General features: G+C 47.0%; 1 protein-coding gene across 1 annotated transcript in view; it reads left to right on the top strand.

Moving 5' to 3' along the window:
* The window catches only part of klhl14 (kelch-like family member 14), a 95,143-nt gene that overhangs the window by 63,110 nt on the left and 15,045 nt on the right, over window positions 1-16,988 (top strand). Inside the window, exon 6 of the mRNA XM_067975471.1 lies at window positions 12,646-12,836. Within this exon, the coding sequence (XP_067831572.1) occupies window positions 12,646-12,836 (191 nt within the window). The remainder of the gene's footprint in view (window positions 1-12,645; window positions 12,837-16,988) is intronic.

Raw genomic sequence — 16,988 nt, 5'->3', positions numbered from 1 at the left:
ACCCCTTTGATTGTTCTGATTATCTCTCTGCCGAGGTGTGATAAAGGGCAGTTAGAAAGATTATCTGTAATCACCAGGCATTGTTCTCTGACTATATATGCTGTGCCTTTATGGAACCCTTCACTCACCTGACGAAGGAGCAAAGCTCTGAAAGCTTGTGATTTCAAATAAAGCTGTTGGACTATAACCTGGTGTTGTGCGACTCCTTACATTTGTCCACCCCAGTCCATCACCGGCATCTCCACATCATAGAAAGGGAGTAACAGAGAAGAAAAATTGTACTCTTCCTCTTGATCACTTTACTCCACTCTCTCCCCCAAACGATTGAGCTAACTTTGTAATAATGCTTGCTATTAGGAACCAAGTTTGGGTTCCGCTGGGCAAACTGCTAAGAGCAGCATCTCTGCTTCTAAGAGAACATGTTTGACTAGGAGCAGAAAGAAAGTTTATCACTTATCTCAGTTGTCTTCTTTTTTGTTCTATAATTGAATAAATCCGATACAAAGCAAGCTGATCATTTTAGTTTGCTACTCAAAATTATTTGTCCTGAAGATGCCTATTCAAGGCTCCCAGCAAATTTTTAACTCCCTTTCCAATGGATCCTTGGCTGCCATCATGACGACTAAAAGAGCTTGTTGCTGAAGGAACAAAGTGAGGAATCAACATCAGCTTTCCAAAGACCAAGACTTTACCAATAGAACGACGAAGAGAGTATAGAATGACGAAGAGAGTATAGAATGTTGACATTGATGGTGAGAAAGTAAAAGTAACAGCTGGATGAAGGAAGATGTGAGAAAGAGGTGGCGAGGCATTGCACTAGCTGGAATTGTTTTTGGCAGACTACAGAAACTATTCTGGAGGATGCAAGTCATATTATGGGATGTGAAAAGGAGACTGTATAAGGCTACTGTCTAGCCGACACTTCTGTACTATGCTGAGAGCTGATCCTGATAAAGAAACATAAGCAGAAAAAGAGTGGGCTATGTACAGTTATTGAGCATGTTTCAACAAGAAGATTTTACTGAGCAGGACGTATCTGCTATGTGACTGAAGAACAGTACACTCGGAAACTGGTGGAATGAGTTCCAGTGGAGAAATGATCAAGGTGAATGAGAAGACCAGAATGAAAGAGTGACAACAGTCAGACAGCTGTGGGAGCTGACAGAGTGGAGTATAATAGTAACGGCTTCTAGTGTCTGTGACCAGCCTAGTTAACCTGCAACTGACAGTGAATTCTAGAGCAGACTAGAGTCTCTTCTGTTTATTTTGTTTGTTTGAACACTTTGCCTATATCCAAAAACATAGGCAAAAAATGTGACAATTTGAAGTGTTTCAACAGAACAACAGTGGTCACATCATAGTTGGTGCAAGTCCCAAAGAAGATTACTTTCAATTTTTCAACATATAGGTCCTGAAAATCTGTTGTTCAGTGACACTGGCACTTCACTGGGATTGCACCCACCAGGAACCTTTGCCATTGACAATAGCAGACTTTTTCCTTGTTGACTTCAAATGATGAGCGCCCATGTCACCAGAGGTACATCTAGAGTTCCCGTCATGTTTGAGGCTCCAGAAAGTCCAGCAGAGGAGTGCCAGGCTCCAGCCCCAACACCTATTTATCTTATCTCATTTCTTCCCTGTCCATCAACCAACTTTCTATCATTGTTGCTATTTTTCTCTTTCATGGCTGAATTTTCCTAACAAGCCCCTTATGAGGCACCACAGCAAATGCTTTTCAAAAACCCATAAACACTACATCTACTACATTCCCTCTATCTAGACCATCAGTCACTTCTTCAAAAACATGTTGAATTTATCAAACATGACTTGCCTTTAACAAATACATGGTAGCTGTCCTTGATTAACCTATGCTTTTCTAAATGCTCACTAATGTTATCTTAAATTATGGATTCTAAGAGTTTGCCCACAGCTAACATTAGACTAACTGGTCTATAGTTACTAGATTTACCCTTCTCTCCCTTTTTTTAATATCAGGATATTGCTCTCCTTGTCACGTGACACACAGACCTTCTAGTCATTTAACAAACTCCAGGATATTGCACTCCCTGATGCCATGACACAGACTGAAGGTGTTGCCTTCCTGGTGACCTGGCAGAATCCAGATTATTGTTCTCTTTGTGGCCTGAGGAGCACAATTCAGGTTATTGCTCTCTGGAGTTGTGATTTAGTGCAGAAATTTGATTTAATCAGATCTGGCACTCTGACTAACTGACTGAAGCTACCCTCAAACACATTGCATCACACAGCTAAGAGTTATCAACCAAAGTCAACAGCAGTACCATCTCCAAATATTTTAATAGGTTCTAAGTAGAATTCCTTAAAAAATAGAAGACTTGACATGCAGCAAAAATTGAAGTTGTGTTTGTACAAAGCAGGCAAATAGAACTGACAGGTCAATTAAAGAGACTGACCCAATGATCTCATTCTTTAATCCACTGGCCTTTCCTCAGTTCTCAGATATATTACACACAAATTTTAAAAAGCTTCATGTTAGTTATAAATATATAAACAAAATACAGCGACCATTGTACACCAAAATTCCAGCAATCAGTTAGACCAGTTAACTTTATCTTGTAGCTGATGCAAAAATCTAGATTGGAAGTAACACCCCTTTAAATTTAGTTACTGAATTAAAAAAAATATACAAGGTCTAGCAACTAACAGATGGGAACAGCTAACACATCAGCTGGACATCAGTAGTTCAAGCAGTTCTGGAGAATGCAATCACAAAATCATTGATTTGCAGAAAAAGATATCCACTTATCAGAGTAACTGGTACATTGCGTATTTACATTGTCACAAATCTATTTTTAGGCTGCAATACCTTATAATTTGCAACACTTGTGCTTTAAACAGCATCAACAAACTCAGCTGCATACCAAACGTTATGTTTTGAGCACATTTCATTTGCAGCTTATTTTTATGTTTAAAGCAGATTGTATTTCTCAATGCCTGCCTTATTTCTAAAAGAATGCCATTGTGATGCCAGGAGTATCAGTTGTGACAATGTCAGTCTTGTCAAACTGATTCCTCCTCTCCTCCAACAGTCACAGAGCCAGGAAATCAGCACTGCAAGATGGATGTCACTGTGACTGACAGACTGGCACTTAGGTTGTAAGCAAATGTCAACCTTGAACACAAAATCAGAATTCAATTGAAATGAGAGGAATTGTAAGTAGGACTGTTTCTGGTAAATAGGCAAGTGTAAGGACCAGCTTTAAAATCAGTAAATCTTCAATTATGGACCGTTAAAAGGCTTAAAATGAAGCTAACTTGCCATGTGACCAGTAAATGAATTCCTGCTGTTTTGCTGAGTGTTATCATCTGTATTTTTTAGCTACTGATTATACGTACAGAATCATTGTTCCTCTCATTTTATTTAGTTGCTTGCCCTTTTTAAAGCCATTTTCTACTCTACCCCTTCCCTCTCGCTGTCCATACATACAAGCAGTGAGCATGGAGAATCATCCAGTTGTCACTGAACAAAAAATACAGCTACATTTCTTGTAGTATACATGAAATCAAGAATGTTTGCCTCCCTTAATGAGTACTAAAATATTGATTATGGATCAATTTTTTTTGGGTTAGCTGGGTATCCGACATGTAGGGAAACTCATCACCATGCTTAAGAATCTTTGAACCAAACTACTGAGAAATCTAGACATGTAGAATTTCTGTTTGCATATTCTTTTCCCACAGGGATACAAGCCCAGGAGCTTAGGTATAGATTGTCAGGCCAAAGCTTGGAAACCCCCAAGTGTATACAGGAGTACTGATGATGTTTAACCACCTTAAATCACACAGATTACCATTATGGAGCATTGGTAAGCATCCCACTGCTTGTCCAGCTAGGACCACACCCCACCCATTAGGACATTGGTTTGCAGAGTAATCTGAAACTGAGTAGGAGGAATCTCAGCCAGGTCTACCCCTCCAGATTCCATTAGTGAGTCAGACTGTTATTAACAGTGCTCTGGAGTACTACAGACCAGCCTGGCTTAGGTACTGAATTACCAAGTCTGTTACATAGTTCTGAACTTTCATTGCTAGGCAGATAATCTTGGAACCACTTCATCCCCCAGAGATGCCCCAGTTACCGCCCCCCCCCCCAACTTCAAGGAAGATAACCACTACTTCGTCATTAGACAACAACAAGTGGAATTTACCTGCGCCTTTAACATCCCAAAGCGCTTCACAAAAAAGTGTAATCATACAAAATTCAACACCAAGCCAAAGAAGGAAATATTAGAAGGGGCGACTAAAAGATTGGTCAAAGACATGGATTTTAAGGAGGGTCTTAAAGGAGGAGAGGGAGGTTGAGAGGTGTAGGGAGAGAATTTCAGAGCTTAGAGCCTAAACAGCAGAAGTCATGGTCGTCAATAATGGGGCGAAGGTATTTCAGGATGCAAAAGAGGCCAGAGTTGGAGGAACACAAAGTGCGCAGAGGGTTGTAGGACTGGAGAAGGTAACAAAGATAGGAAGAGATGAGATCATGAAGGGATTTGAACACGAGAATGAGAATTTTAAATTTGAGGCATTGGGGGACCAGGAGCCAATGTATGTCGGCGAGCACATGGGTGATGGGTGACTGTGACTTGGTGTGGAATAGGATACAGGCAGAAGAGTTTTGGATGAGCAGAAGTTTATGGAGGGTGGGGGGTGGAAGATGGGAGGCCAGCCACGAGAGCATTGGAATAGTCAAGCCTGGAGGTGAAAGGCATGGATGAGGGTTTCAGCAGCAGCAGATGGGTTGAGGCAGGGTTAGAGACAAGCAATGTTACAGGAGTAGAAACGGACAGACTTTGTGATGGACAGGTAATGGGATTGGAAACTCATCTTGGGGTCAATAGGACGCCGAGAACAATCTGGTTCAATCTGAGACATTCACCAGGGAGGGGGACGGGATCAATGGCGAGGGTACGAAGTTTGTGGCGGGGACCAAAGATAATGACTTCAGTCTGACCAATGTATAACTGGAGGAAATTCCAGCTCATCCAGGATGTCAGGCAAGCAGTCTGAAAACACAAGAGGTGGTGGAGAGCTAGAGCTGGGCGTCGTCAATGTACATGTGGAACCTGACTGCATGGGCTTGATTTTCAAGCTGAAGTGTGGGTGCTCCGAAAATCGGGGAAATCACGAGGTGAGGAAGCCGGCTCCAACCCGTCGACTTCCGGGTTCCCTACAGACGCGTCTGTGTGCGCGCGCGCCTCACGAATGCAGAAGTCCCACCGGCAATTAAAGCCGGCGGGATGATAGTTAACACAGTTATTTAGATAGCTTAAGTATTTGATTGTAAACAATTTTACAACACCAAGTTATAGACTATAACTTGGTGTTGTAAAATTGTTTACAATTGTTAACCCCAGTCCATCACCGGCATCTCCACATCTTAAGTATTTGAAGTAGTTAATTTCATGGTGATTGAGGCAGGGGACCAATTTTCATTCAGCCTCAGCATGTTTCCTGTGCTGTAGGAAACACTCCATGTTTTAGGAGATGTGTTTCAGCCAGCAGCCAGTTGGACATTGAAATGTTTGTTTGACAGATGGGGATAAAAGATGAGTTAATGCAGCAGGGCACTCTGGTCTTTCAGACAAACTTTTGACTGGGAGATCTTTGTGTTTACACTGAAAATTCTTAGTTTCCACTCAGAATTGTTCTGTTGACACATATTTACCAACTTTTCGGACCCCCTCAAACTGACACCATCAGGATGGGGGGCGTGGGGGACGCCATGGCTGCACTCACCAGTACATCCGAGGACGAGCAACAGCACCATCCTCGCCAGGCATGGCGTGCACTTCCGCCACTTGGAGCTCCACAATACAGTGCTGCGCCACAGGCACCTGCACAAGAGCACAGAGGGCAACAACAGAGGGAGTGACATCGCAGGAGGCACAAACATCGCCAGAAGGTCTACAGACACAGGCTCAGCTTCCTGGACCTCTCTGAGGAGAAGTGCATAAGGAGGCTCAGAGTGAGTCGCCAGATGGTTGCAGACATCTGCAGCCTCCTTCGTGCCGAGCTGCTCCCGGCTGGGCCGAGCGGCATCTTATTACCTGTTGCTGTCAAAGTCATCACTGCCCTCAACTTCTTCGCTTCCAGGGTGCCATCAGGGACATCACCGGGGTCTCTCAGTCGTCTGCACACAAGTGCATAAGGCAGGTCACCGACGGCTTGTTGCAGGGCCTTGCAATACGTCAACTTCCCCACGGAGGACCTCAGCCAGACAGAGACGGCAGCGGCATTCCACTCTGGCTGGCTTCCCACGGGTGCAGGGTGCAATCGATTGCACCTATATAGCGATCTGATCACCTCCACACGAGCCAAGACTGTTCATCAACAGAAAGGGGTATCACTCCATCAACGCTCAGCTCGTTTGTTATCACTGCAAAAGATTCTTTCACATGTGCGCCAGATTCCCTAGTAGCTGTCATGATTCGTTCATTCTGAGGGAATCCAACATCCCGGGCCTCTTTCACGCACCGAGCACCCTTAGGGGCTGGCTCCTTGGGGACAAGGGATACCCCCTGCACACGTGGCTCATGACACCTCTAAGGAACCCCATCACCAAGCAACAGCGTCAATACAACAACAGCCACATCGCCACCAGGTCTACAATTGAGCATGCTATAGGGCTGCTCAAGATGCGATTTAGGTGCCTTGATCGTTCTGAGGGAGTGCTTCAATACACACCAGACAGAGTGGGATGCATTATAATATTGTGTTGTGTACTGCACAACATGGCACAACAGAGAAGGGTGCTGCTTGAGGAAGCCCCATCCATATCTGCCATCCACATTGAGGAGGAGGAGGAGGAGGACGACGAACCCATGACCAGAGCAGCGGCTCACCTGGCTGCTCTTGAGGCCAGGGAGTCACTGATATGTGAACGGTTCTCCTAACATCAGAAAATGTTAAGAGTCCAGTCGTCAGACCACCTGGAAAGAGCAGCACCAACACCAGCACCCCCAAACCCCTGCACAAAACAGACCTGCAACTACACATACACCCACTGTAAAGTGACCCAATGGGTGGCATCAAGTGTTGCCATTCATGGTGAAGCTCATGAAAGGGCTCTATCACAAAGGCCAGTCAAGAATGGGCAAGACATGGCAGTAGTGGTGAGAATGATAACATTTAATGTGAATATAACAAAAACCAAATATAAATGGAAAACATGAGAGTCTGTCAACGCCCTTGTGCATACCCTTCGTGATCACAAAACCTTAGCCTTTCTCTTCCTACCGCTTCTACGTGATGCATCCCCTGTGGCTGTAGCAGAGGCAGTGACAGGTTGCTCATGTTCAAGCCCTGACTGCTTAGGTGCTTTCGGCCTATGCCTTCTGGGTTTTGGAGCCTGTGAGGGCCCCTCCAAAAACTGCTCCACCTGCACCTGTGCAGGGGCAGACTCGGCCACCTGGAGAGGAGGCAGCATTGTGGGTACTGGTTGAGGGGGGGCAACGGGTGAGATGTGGGAGCACTTTGAGTGGCGTTCCCACTTCCATGTCCCCTTTCGCCATCATCCCTCCCCTGGGCGAGGGCATATCACTCCTACCACTCTGCTGGACAACAGTTTGGAGGACATGTGTGATGCCTTGTAAGGCCAGTGCTAGTGTTTCTGTCTGCCTGTTTATGGCGGCAGAATGTTGGTCAGCCTGCGTCCGAACGACCGTTGTCAGGACCGGAATGGACTCATTTGAGAGCCGTGCTTGTAGCTCAACGAAGGCTAGCCTTTTCTCCATCGCAGACATTCCCGCACTTACCTGTGCCGCCATTCCACTAATGCAGGAGTTGGACTCCTCTAAATTCTGCGCTATTGCGGAGTGTGTGCGTGGCACGCGTTCCAGTACCTCACAAAGGTGCTGCCGTCCCTCGATCATTCTCCTTTTAAAGGATGGCCCCCGGGGTTCAGCATCTGCATCCAGCTGAGCAGAACCTGGAGAGGATTGCGCCCACCAGCGCGGACTCTCCACAGCTGCTCCAGCCACCAGCGTCTGCACGTGCTCACTTGTGTGTGGTGACTCACCAGGTGCCAACCCAACTGACTGACCACTAGAACCCAAGGTGTGAGTATCTGCGCTGGTGGATGGCTCGCTAAGATATGACGGTGCACTCTCAGATGCCGGGAGCTGCTCTGAGGAATCGCCCTCTGCCATCACTGCGGTCGTTGAAGGGCCTGTAAGAGAACAGAAGGCAATATTAAGCATCATCACAGATGTGTCATGTTGCGATGAGCACAATGAGGTGTTCAACATGCCAATCATTGTTAACATCAATTCATGTTGTGTGTGATGAATGTTAAAGTTGTGTCACCAGACGTTTGTGGGATACCAGTCTCGGCGTGTCCGATGGACAGGAACCCGAGGGTGCGGCTGATCTCCAGCGCCCCCTGCTCCGTGCTTGTGAGGACCACTGCTTGCTATGGCCCACCTCCAGCCCTCGCCCTCTCGCGTGTATTTTGCGCTCTCTCCTCCCCATAGTAGGGGAGAAAGTGCAGACGTGTGAGTGAGTCTGCATTGCTTTGGGTGAGGCTGACCGTGAATGCATTGCTTTGGGTGAGGCTGACCGTGAAAGAGATGCATCAGAGGGTGAGTATGAGACAGAGCCATCACATTGGATCAGGATTGGGGTGAGTGGCAATGGTGGGGTCACAAATGGCGAGGTGAGGAAGTGCTCAGGAAGTGCAGGTAAGTTGAGGATGATCCTTAAGTGGGTGTGAGGAGTGATATGATGGAGTAGCCTTGGCAGTGCAGAATGAGTTGGTGGGGGTGGGGGTGATGTGGAACATGGAATGCAGGAGAATCAGCAAGTGTACTCACTTTTGCTGACCTAGTTAGGTCATTGAAGCGCTTCCTGCAACCCAGGTGCAGGAGATGTTGCTCCTGCTGGTCACCTCCTCTGCCACCTCGAGCCAGGCCTTCCTTCAGTCCGCGGGGTAAAATAGTTCCCTCCCGGCCAGCAGCTGCTGCAGTGAGGCATCATTAAACCTTGGAGCAGCCTTGCCCCTGTGCTGCTCCATTGGGCCCGATATTAGCACCCGCTATCGGGTGCGTTCCGAAAATCGGGGAATCCCGGAGCGGGTCAGGAGCCCGGCTCCAACCCGCCCACTTCCGGGTTCCCCACAGACGCGCCGACGTGCGCGCGCAGCCCCCGCATGTGGGACTCCCGCAGGCAATTAAAGCCAGTGGGGTGCCACTTGACAGTATTTATTGTGCTATTTCAGGTCGTTAACAGACCTGATTAAGGGAATATGTCAGGAGCGGTGGGATTTTAGAAACAACTGGGACTGTTTCCCGTACTGGGGGAAAACACTCCCAGTTGAAATGGACGTGTTGCAGCTATCAGCCTGTGGCAGCTGCAAAGGTCCATTTGACAGGTGGTGGGGGGAGACCCTCACCCATTGCAGGAGGCCACTCTGTCACTTTGGACAAAGTTTGGCCTCCACCACCCTCCTCGTAACAATAAAATTCACAAACTTGCACGCTTACCCCGGTGTCCAGACACATGTACCTACCTTGCGGACCCCCTCAGATGTACATCTTCCGGATGGGGGCCGCTGTAGCTGCAGTCATGACCTTCTCGGAGGGCGAACAGCATCACCAGCCGCGCTGGCCACGCCGTCCACCTCAGACACGAGGAGCTCCACAACACAGTCCTGTGACACATCCACCTGCACAGCAGGAGGGAGGGCAACCGCAGAGAGAGATGCGTCGCAGAGGGCACTACCCTCGCCACAGGTTCCACAGACCGAGGCTCAGCTTCCTGGACCTCTCTGAGCAGCAGTGCACACGGAGGCTCAGAGTCACTCGACATGTAGTCGTGGACATCTGCAGCCTCCTTCATGCCGAGGTGCTCCCGGTTGGCCCAAGCACCATCTTCTTACCTGTCACTGTCAAAGTCACCACTGCCCTCAACAACTTCTCCTCCGCATCCTTCGAGGGTGCCACCGGGGACATCGCCAACGTCTCTCAGTCATCTGCACAAAAGAGCCCTGCAAATACACCTACACCCACTCTGCGGTGACACAATGGGTGGCATCAGTTGTGGATCTTCATGGTGATGCTCAGGACAGGGCATTATTGCACAAACCAGACAAGATTCGCAAAGACGTGGCAGTAGTGGTGCCAATATAATATGTAATGTGAGTTGGTCAGAAATTAAATATAAGTAAAATCCATGACAAACCCTCAAACATACTTGTGCATCCCCTTCATGCTCACAACACGTTTGCCTTACGCTGCCTACTGCACATATGCGTTGCATGCCCTGTGGCTGGAGCACAGTTAGTGGTAGGTTGAGTGAGGCTGACCGTGAAAGAGGTGCATGAGAGGGTGAGTATGAGATAGAGCCATGAGATTGTATGAGGATTGGGTTGAGTGGTAGTGGCGGGATGAGTACTGGCGAGGTGAGTAAGTGCAGGTAAGATGAGGATGAGGTTTGAGTGGGTGTGAGGAGTGATGTGATAGAGTAGTGTTGGCAGTGCAGAAGGAGATGTGGGGTGGGGGCAGTGATGTGGCAGACGGAGTGTAGGGGAATGAGTAAGCGTACTCACTTTGGCTGACCTACTTAGGTCATTGCAGCGCCTCCTGCACTGTATGCAGGAGCGTGATATGTTGGTGGTGCAGGTGACCTCCTCTGCCACCTCGAGCCAGCCCTTCTTGGTGGCAGAGGCAGGCCGCTTCCTCCTGCCCACCGGGGGGGAAGATCTCTGTCCTCCCCCTCCTCCTCACCCCATCCAATGGTACCTGGAGTGAGGCATCATTAAACCTGGGAGGAGCCTTCCCCCTGGGCTGCTCCATGCTGTAATTTTTCCTATTTCTTGCAGCATCAGTCAGTGGAGGACTGCCCCTTTAAATAGAGCTCCTCCAGCTGACAGACCTTACCTCGCATGCGCAGTCCACCCGATGCGCAGCTGAGCAGCGGGGAACCCGGAAGACCAGGTAAGTGGATCCAATTAGGCTGCGATCGCGCGCGTGGTAGACTGATTTCACCGGGCGCATTACCCACGCGCCCAATCGCCCCCCTGCCGCGAACCCGCAGCCCTCCTAATATCGAGCCCATTGTGTTTGTTTGGTGTTTGCTGCAGCAAAAACCTTTGGAGCAATGGCCCTTTAAATAGAGCCGCTCCAGCTGACAGCCTGTCATGCGGGTGCACAGTCCGCCTGCTGCGCAGCTTTCAGACGGCAAACCCGGAAACCATGTTAAGGGCTACCAATTAATTCGCGATCACGTGGGAAATGGTAAGATTTTATTAGTCGGGTTACCGCACGCCCAATGACCCCTCCCCCCCCCCCCGCCATCCTGCTGCCATTTGAAAATCGAGCCCCATGTCTTTGGATAATGTTGCAAATGGGCAGGATATAGATGAGGAAGAGGAGGGGACCAAGGATAGATCCTTGGGGGACTCCAGAGTGTGGGGCGGGAAGAGAAGCCATTGCTGGAGATGCTCAAGCTACAGTTGGATAGGTAAGAATGGAACCAGGCGAAATCAGTCCCACTGAGCTAGACAACAGAGCAGGGGCATTGGAGGAGGATGGTGTGGTCGGCCGTGCCAAAGGCTGCAGAGAGGTTTCGAAGGGAGAGGAGGGATCATCAGCACCAGAAGCATGCAAGCTAAGTTTTTCCAATAGGCCTGCGCTGCTGATGCTTGAAGCTTTTGATGGCGGTGCAATGCAAGCGCGTTAGATGCTCAAATATTGTACAGATGAAGGTAGGGCTTCCATGCCCTCCATTTTGCATGGTTTGCCCCAAAGAAGTGACATTATCACTCCAGGCAATTTAACTGTAGGATACTTTGATCCTCGCTTCCTGGACTTTCACAGTGACTTTTCTTAAAGGTGCAAATAAGAATAAAAAACCTGAAAATTCTGGAAATCTGACACAAAAACAGAACATGCTGAAAATGCACTGCTGGTTAACATTTCAGATATAACCCTTCCTCAGTACTTAAAACTGAAGGATCAGCAAGCCCTTTGTGGAAAAGATAAAAGGAAGCAGGAGGAAGAGACAGATACTCCAATCACCAAGAGGAAGTTAATAGGTTGAATGACCTACAAACTGCTTAATAGAGTTTCAGGAACCTGTTAGATGATATATAAAGGTCATCTTAGTGTGGTAATTAAAAGACATTAAAAAAATGGCAAAAAGCATGTGCGGCGTGCATGCTCCAACCAGTTTCACTGGCAATACAGCAGAAGTGGTCCAAAAAAGGTAAGTTTTAAATTATTTTTGCGGGGTCAGGAGGAGTAGGAACGCTCTTCTGCTGGTTTCCCACCCGATATTACACTGGCCTGAATCCATTTGGGGCAGGCAGTTCACCAGTTCTACTTAAACGAGACCCAGGCTTTCAACTGATAGGGGCTCCTTCACTCCCGGGACAAGCGGCCGAACGGCACATTCCACCAATCTTCTAACTTCACATTGCCAATGGGGAACCATGCCAGCCAGCAGCATATGGATTTCTGACCATTTAGATTCATAGTCAGAAAATGATGCACAGCGCACGCCCAACTTTATACGTGCCGCTGACAGCCAAGGTTCCACACTGGCGGTGCAAAGTCAAAAAATCTTTGTAATGTTTACATAAATTGTTTTATAATCTGACTTTTAATTTTATTACAGGCGAGCAAGTTTCTATGCCTGCCTTCTGGATAAACATTTGTATGTGATTGGTGGAAGGAACGAAACTGGTTATTTGTCAAGTGTGGAATGTTACAATCTGGAAGCCAATGAATGGTGCTACGTGTCCTCTCTGCCTCAGCCCCTGGCAGCTCACGCTGGCGCAGTGCACAACGGAAAGATTTACATATCAGGTACCTTTACCATTTTATTTTTGAGTTATTTTATCTTTTGGCCTTTCACCCCATTCTATACACCATACTTTCTTGTAGCCAAGAGGCCAGGTAAAGGCTTAGCTCCTGGTATGTCAATTCCAATTCCACTCTGTAATCAGCTGCTGGGGTGGGGGGTGGGGTGAAAAGGCAACTAAATAATATAGGTCCTTTCCTTCTCACTTTGTGGGAGTACACCTGCCCTTTTTATGGCACCTGTCTCTGATACCATGGCTGAAATGGGAACTCATTGTATGGAACAGCACATTGGAGCATTCCTTGCTTCACTTGGGGATGATTCTCCAATCAGACATTGTTACCAAGGTTCTTTAGATTAATGAATGGAAAGCTAAAATTTCCCGACCAGTGCTCCCTGTAAACATCAATCCTGGCCAGGAGCACCTGATTGGGAAATTAGCCCTTTGTTGTCCAGTTAACTGCTGCAGTTCCTCATTATCTTTGTAGGTGAGGCAGCTCCTTCGTCCTCCATAAGGGAGAGGATTTGCACTGAATATATGACTCCTAATTTTCCTGGATCTGGCACTTACCTAGATCTAAATTTGCTCCATGATATGATTTGCACTAGCATTTGCTCTGTTCTAGTAACTATACTCAGCACTGCTCCTTGTAAAAGGCCAGCAGATAACAGTGAGACACTTCCATCACCAGCTTCCTCAGTTTGTGGTGACCATTTAGGAAATCAGCCCTTATATATTCCCCAATCAGGCAAATAAAGGAGCTGCACCCTCTGACTTTTCATCCACTCATTTAATTGGACGGAAAATTAAGGACTGTGGGATTTCCAGACCAGCACCCCCTGCAAGCTCCACTCCTCACGACGAGTGCCTAATTGGGGAATCAGCCCCATAATTTTATTATGAAATCATTGTGAGCATGGGTGGAGCATAGGAACAATTGGGCCCTAAATGTTAATATTTGGGATGCAATACTTTGAGACACTCAGGCTTTGTCTTTGGATGGGCCCACCACTATCTGGTGTTCTCAAGAGGTTTTGATTGACTGACTGTCTTCTTAATTTTATCATTGTGGGAGTTCATGCTTCATTGCCAGAGTCTACTTTGTTTAACTGGCTGGCTGCTGCCCAAAACAAATCAAAGATTCCAGCCCATGCAGCCCTGTGGAGAATAGAGATGATGACCAATAGGTAAAGGAATTGTGCATGTATAGATCAGCTAAATGCCAGCAATGCTTGGCGCCAACATTCAAATAATGTTGCAGCAGAGGGAAATCGAGCACTTGGTCCGTGTGAGACTCTGACCATCTGGTTTGCTTCTGTATTGTAATTTGGAATTGTAATATTAAAATGTTAGTTTTATTTAGTCAAGCAATTACTGTTGCTATTTGAGCATGGCAAAATCACATTCACCCCCCATCCCTCCCCGCCCATCCCAAACACCCCACCAGTCCCATTCAGCCCAAATCACACATTGGCAGACCACTGCTCCTTCCATGAAAATAACTGACTACCTGGCACCTGCTGTGACATTAAGACTTGAAGCTGGAATGGATACAGAAAATAATATAACTAGATGGGTCTCAACGCATGCATGAATAGATGGCTAAGGACAGAGCACACCTACTGCAAATGTACAGACAACAGTGCGAAGATTTTGACAGCTTACTGCTGGAAATGTAAGGGACAAGAAATTTAAATATATAATTATGAATTGCCTTGGTTTTGTTCAAACTTTAACTGTCTTTTTAATTCTGTTGAGGAGGAGCTTAAGGTGACTTGTGGAAAAGTGTACAACGCATACTTAGTCCTGGTCCTCCAGTATTTCTTGCAAGTCAGCATCAATGCTTGTGTAGAATTGACCTGCCCTCACTGAACAGACCCAATTGCAAAACTTGTTGAACAGGTGCTGAAATTGAGAATCAGACATCTCTCCAAGACATTCCTGGAAAGGCACCCTGACGGAAACCATTACATCAAACATTAAGCATTTGTTCGTTACTATCGCCAACAGAAACTTCTGGCCTTGCGTATTTCTTTGAATCATTCTAGTTAGGAAGAATTTAGAGTAATTAAGGGAGCACAGATGATTATGATTCTGTTCACTGCAGTTGTTCTTACCAAAATTATATTACAAACAAGTTGAAGTATAAGAAATAATCAATTCCTTTAGTTAGTACGGACTTACCTAAAGTAGCTCAAGTCTGCCCAATATATTTAATGATGTCTATTTGTAATCAATCAATACACCAGAGGACTAGGCATTCAATCAAACTGTTAAAACATAAAGAGAAAAATAGAAAACTGAATTAATAGTAAGGTTTTTTTTGTAGCAATATTGCCCTTTCCCACCCCTTTCCTCCCCGCCCAGTTAGTTTCTAGTCCTTGCTGGCAGAATTGCTACTTATAAGTACACTCTCCTGTATGTAAAAGCACATAGATTTGTTCTCCAGCTCTCCACATGGAGAGTTCATGATCTCTACTGCACTGTCAGACAGAGACATTGAGAAGATGCAAGATGCCTTGCCATCAGCAGGGAGAAAAATGGGAGTTCATTTTACAGAGTTTATAGTTGGCCACAGAGATGTAATGGGGGTGATTTTAGGAGGCAATTGCGGGGTCGGGGGGGCTCTGAAAATCGCAGAAATCCCGTTCGTGTTCGGAAGCTGGTTCCAACCCACCGACTTCCGAGTTTCCCAGGGAACCACCTGTGTGCGCGTGGGCGACCCGAAAACGGAAGTCCCGCTGGCAGTTAAAGAGCCAAATGTACCTCATTGAGGTACTTAATCTGTCACAGGTAAAGTGCCTTAAGTACTTAGAAAGATTTTTTAATTTACCTGGGTGGCTTGCCCACCGCTTCTGATTCACGCCTGGAGGGCCGGGTCAGGGAATAAGAAACTAAATAAATTAAATAAAAAACCATAGAAGGAAGTGAAAACACTAAATGCACCTACCTTTGCACCCTGCTGTGATGTCCGATGTCTCCTGCTCCGATGCCCCCATCTTCACTCCCTCCCCCGTGTCCCCCCGATCTTCCCCTCTTCCCCCCCGCTCCCGATCTTCCATTCCAGCGTCAGATAATGTCTCGCTCTCTCTCCACCGCCCCCCCCCCCTCGCGTTGCAGCTCCTGACGGCAGCCAGATTGTCAATCAGGCTGGCTGCCGGGCGCGAAACCCAGAGAGGACGTTAATCATCAGCAATCAACATGCAATCGCGTCGGAAATGGTCAGCTTTGTTCATGCGGGTTTGCCACGCGCACCTTCACCCCCCCCCCCCCCCCCCCGCTGCCAACCTGCCACCATTGCAAAATCAAGCCCAATATCTCTGGAACTCGAATGCAGAAACCAATCTTGTAGACATCAATGTCTGGACAAAATGATAGTGAATGAGCAATGCAGAGATGGCGCTGCAAAAAAATCTGTACACAATTGCATACATCACAAAAAAAGGGAACAACAGAAAATGATAGAAATCGGAAATAAAAATAGAATATCCTGGAAATACAGAGCAGCTCAGTCAGCATCTGTAAAGAGAAATAAAGAAACAATCAAGAAAGAGAATTTTGCGCTGCAGCAGATGTGACATTAAAACAGAAAATGCAAGCGATGCAATGGTGACTGTGCCAATCTGAGAAAAGGAAAAGAACATGTTAATGACCTCTCCTCCTCCTATTCACCGATAGAACCTCCCCATTTTGCAAGCTATTGTGAAAAAAGGGAGGGTGTGGCTAAGGTCTGAAGTTACTAAAGTCATTGTTAAACGAGAAGGCTGTAGTGTGTCCAGCAGGAAGGGGATATACTGGGGGAAATTTTCAACTGCCAGCCACAAGTTTCTCGCCTGAAGATGAGTGGCCTGCAGCTGAAAATCGGTGGAGGGGGGCACACTCCACCCATTTGTACCAGGCGTTATGTGGCCTAACCCTTTAAGGACCACTGCTCAGGAAAAGGCCCAGGTGGCTGCTCAGGAAAAGGCCCAAACATTTCTCAGAGAATTTTTTGAGGGACAGGTGGAGTACTCCTGCTCCTCCTGGCTTAACAAAAATACTGCAGGCCACTGCCAGCCCGAGCTCAACCCTTTCGGGATTGGCTCTGCCCGCAGGCCCAAATTGCCAGCCAGCTCAGCATGAGAGGCCGGCTGATTTCCAACCCTTCCACAACCAG

The sequence above is a fragment of the Heptranchias perlo genome, chromosome 3 (genome assembly GCF_035084215.1).
Source record: "Heptranchias perlo isolate sHepPer1 chromosome 3, sHepPer1.hap1, whole genome shotgun sequence".
Classification (NCBI taxonomy): Eukaryota; Metazoa; Chordata; class Chondrichthyes; order Hexanchiformes; family Hexanchidae; genus Heptranchias; species Heptranchias perlo.
This window is presented reverse-complemented; position numbering and strand designations above follow the sequence as displayed.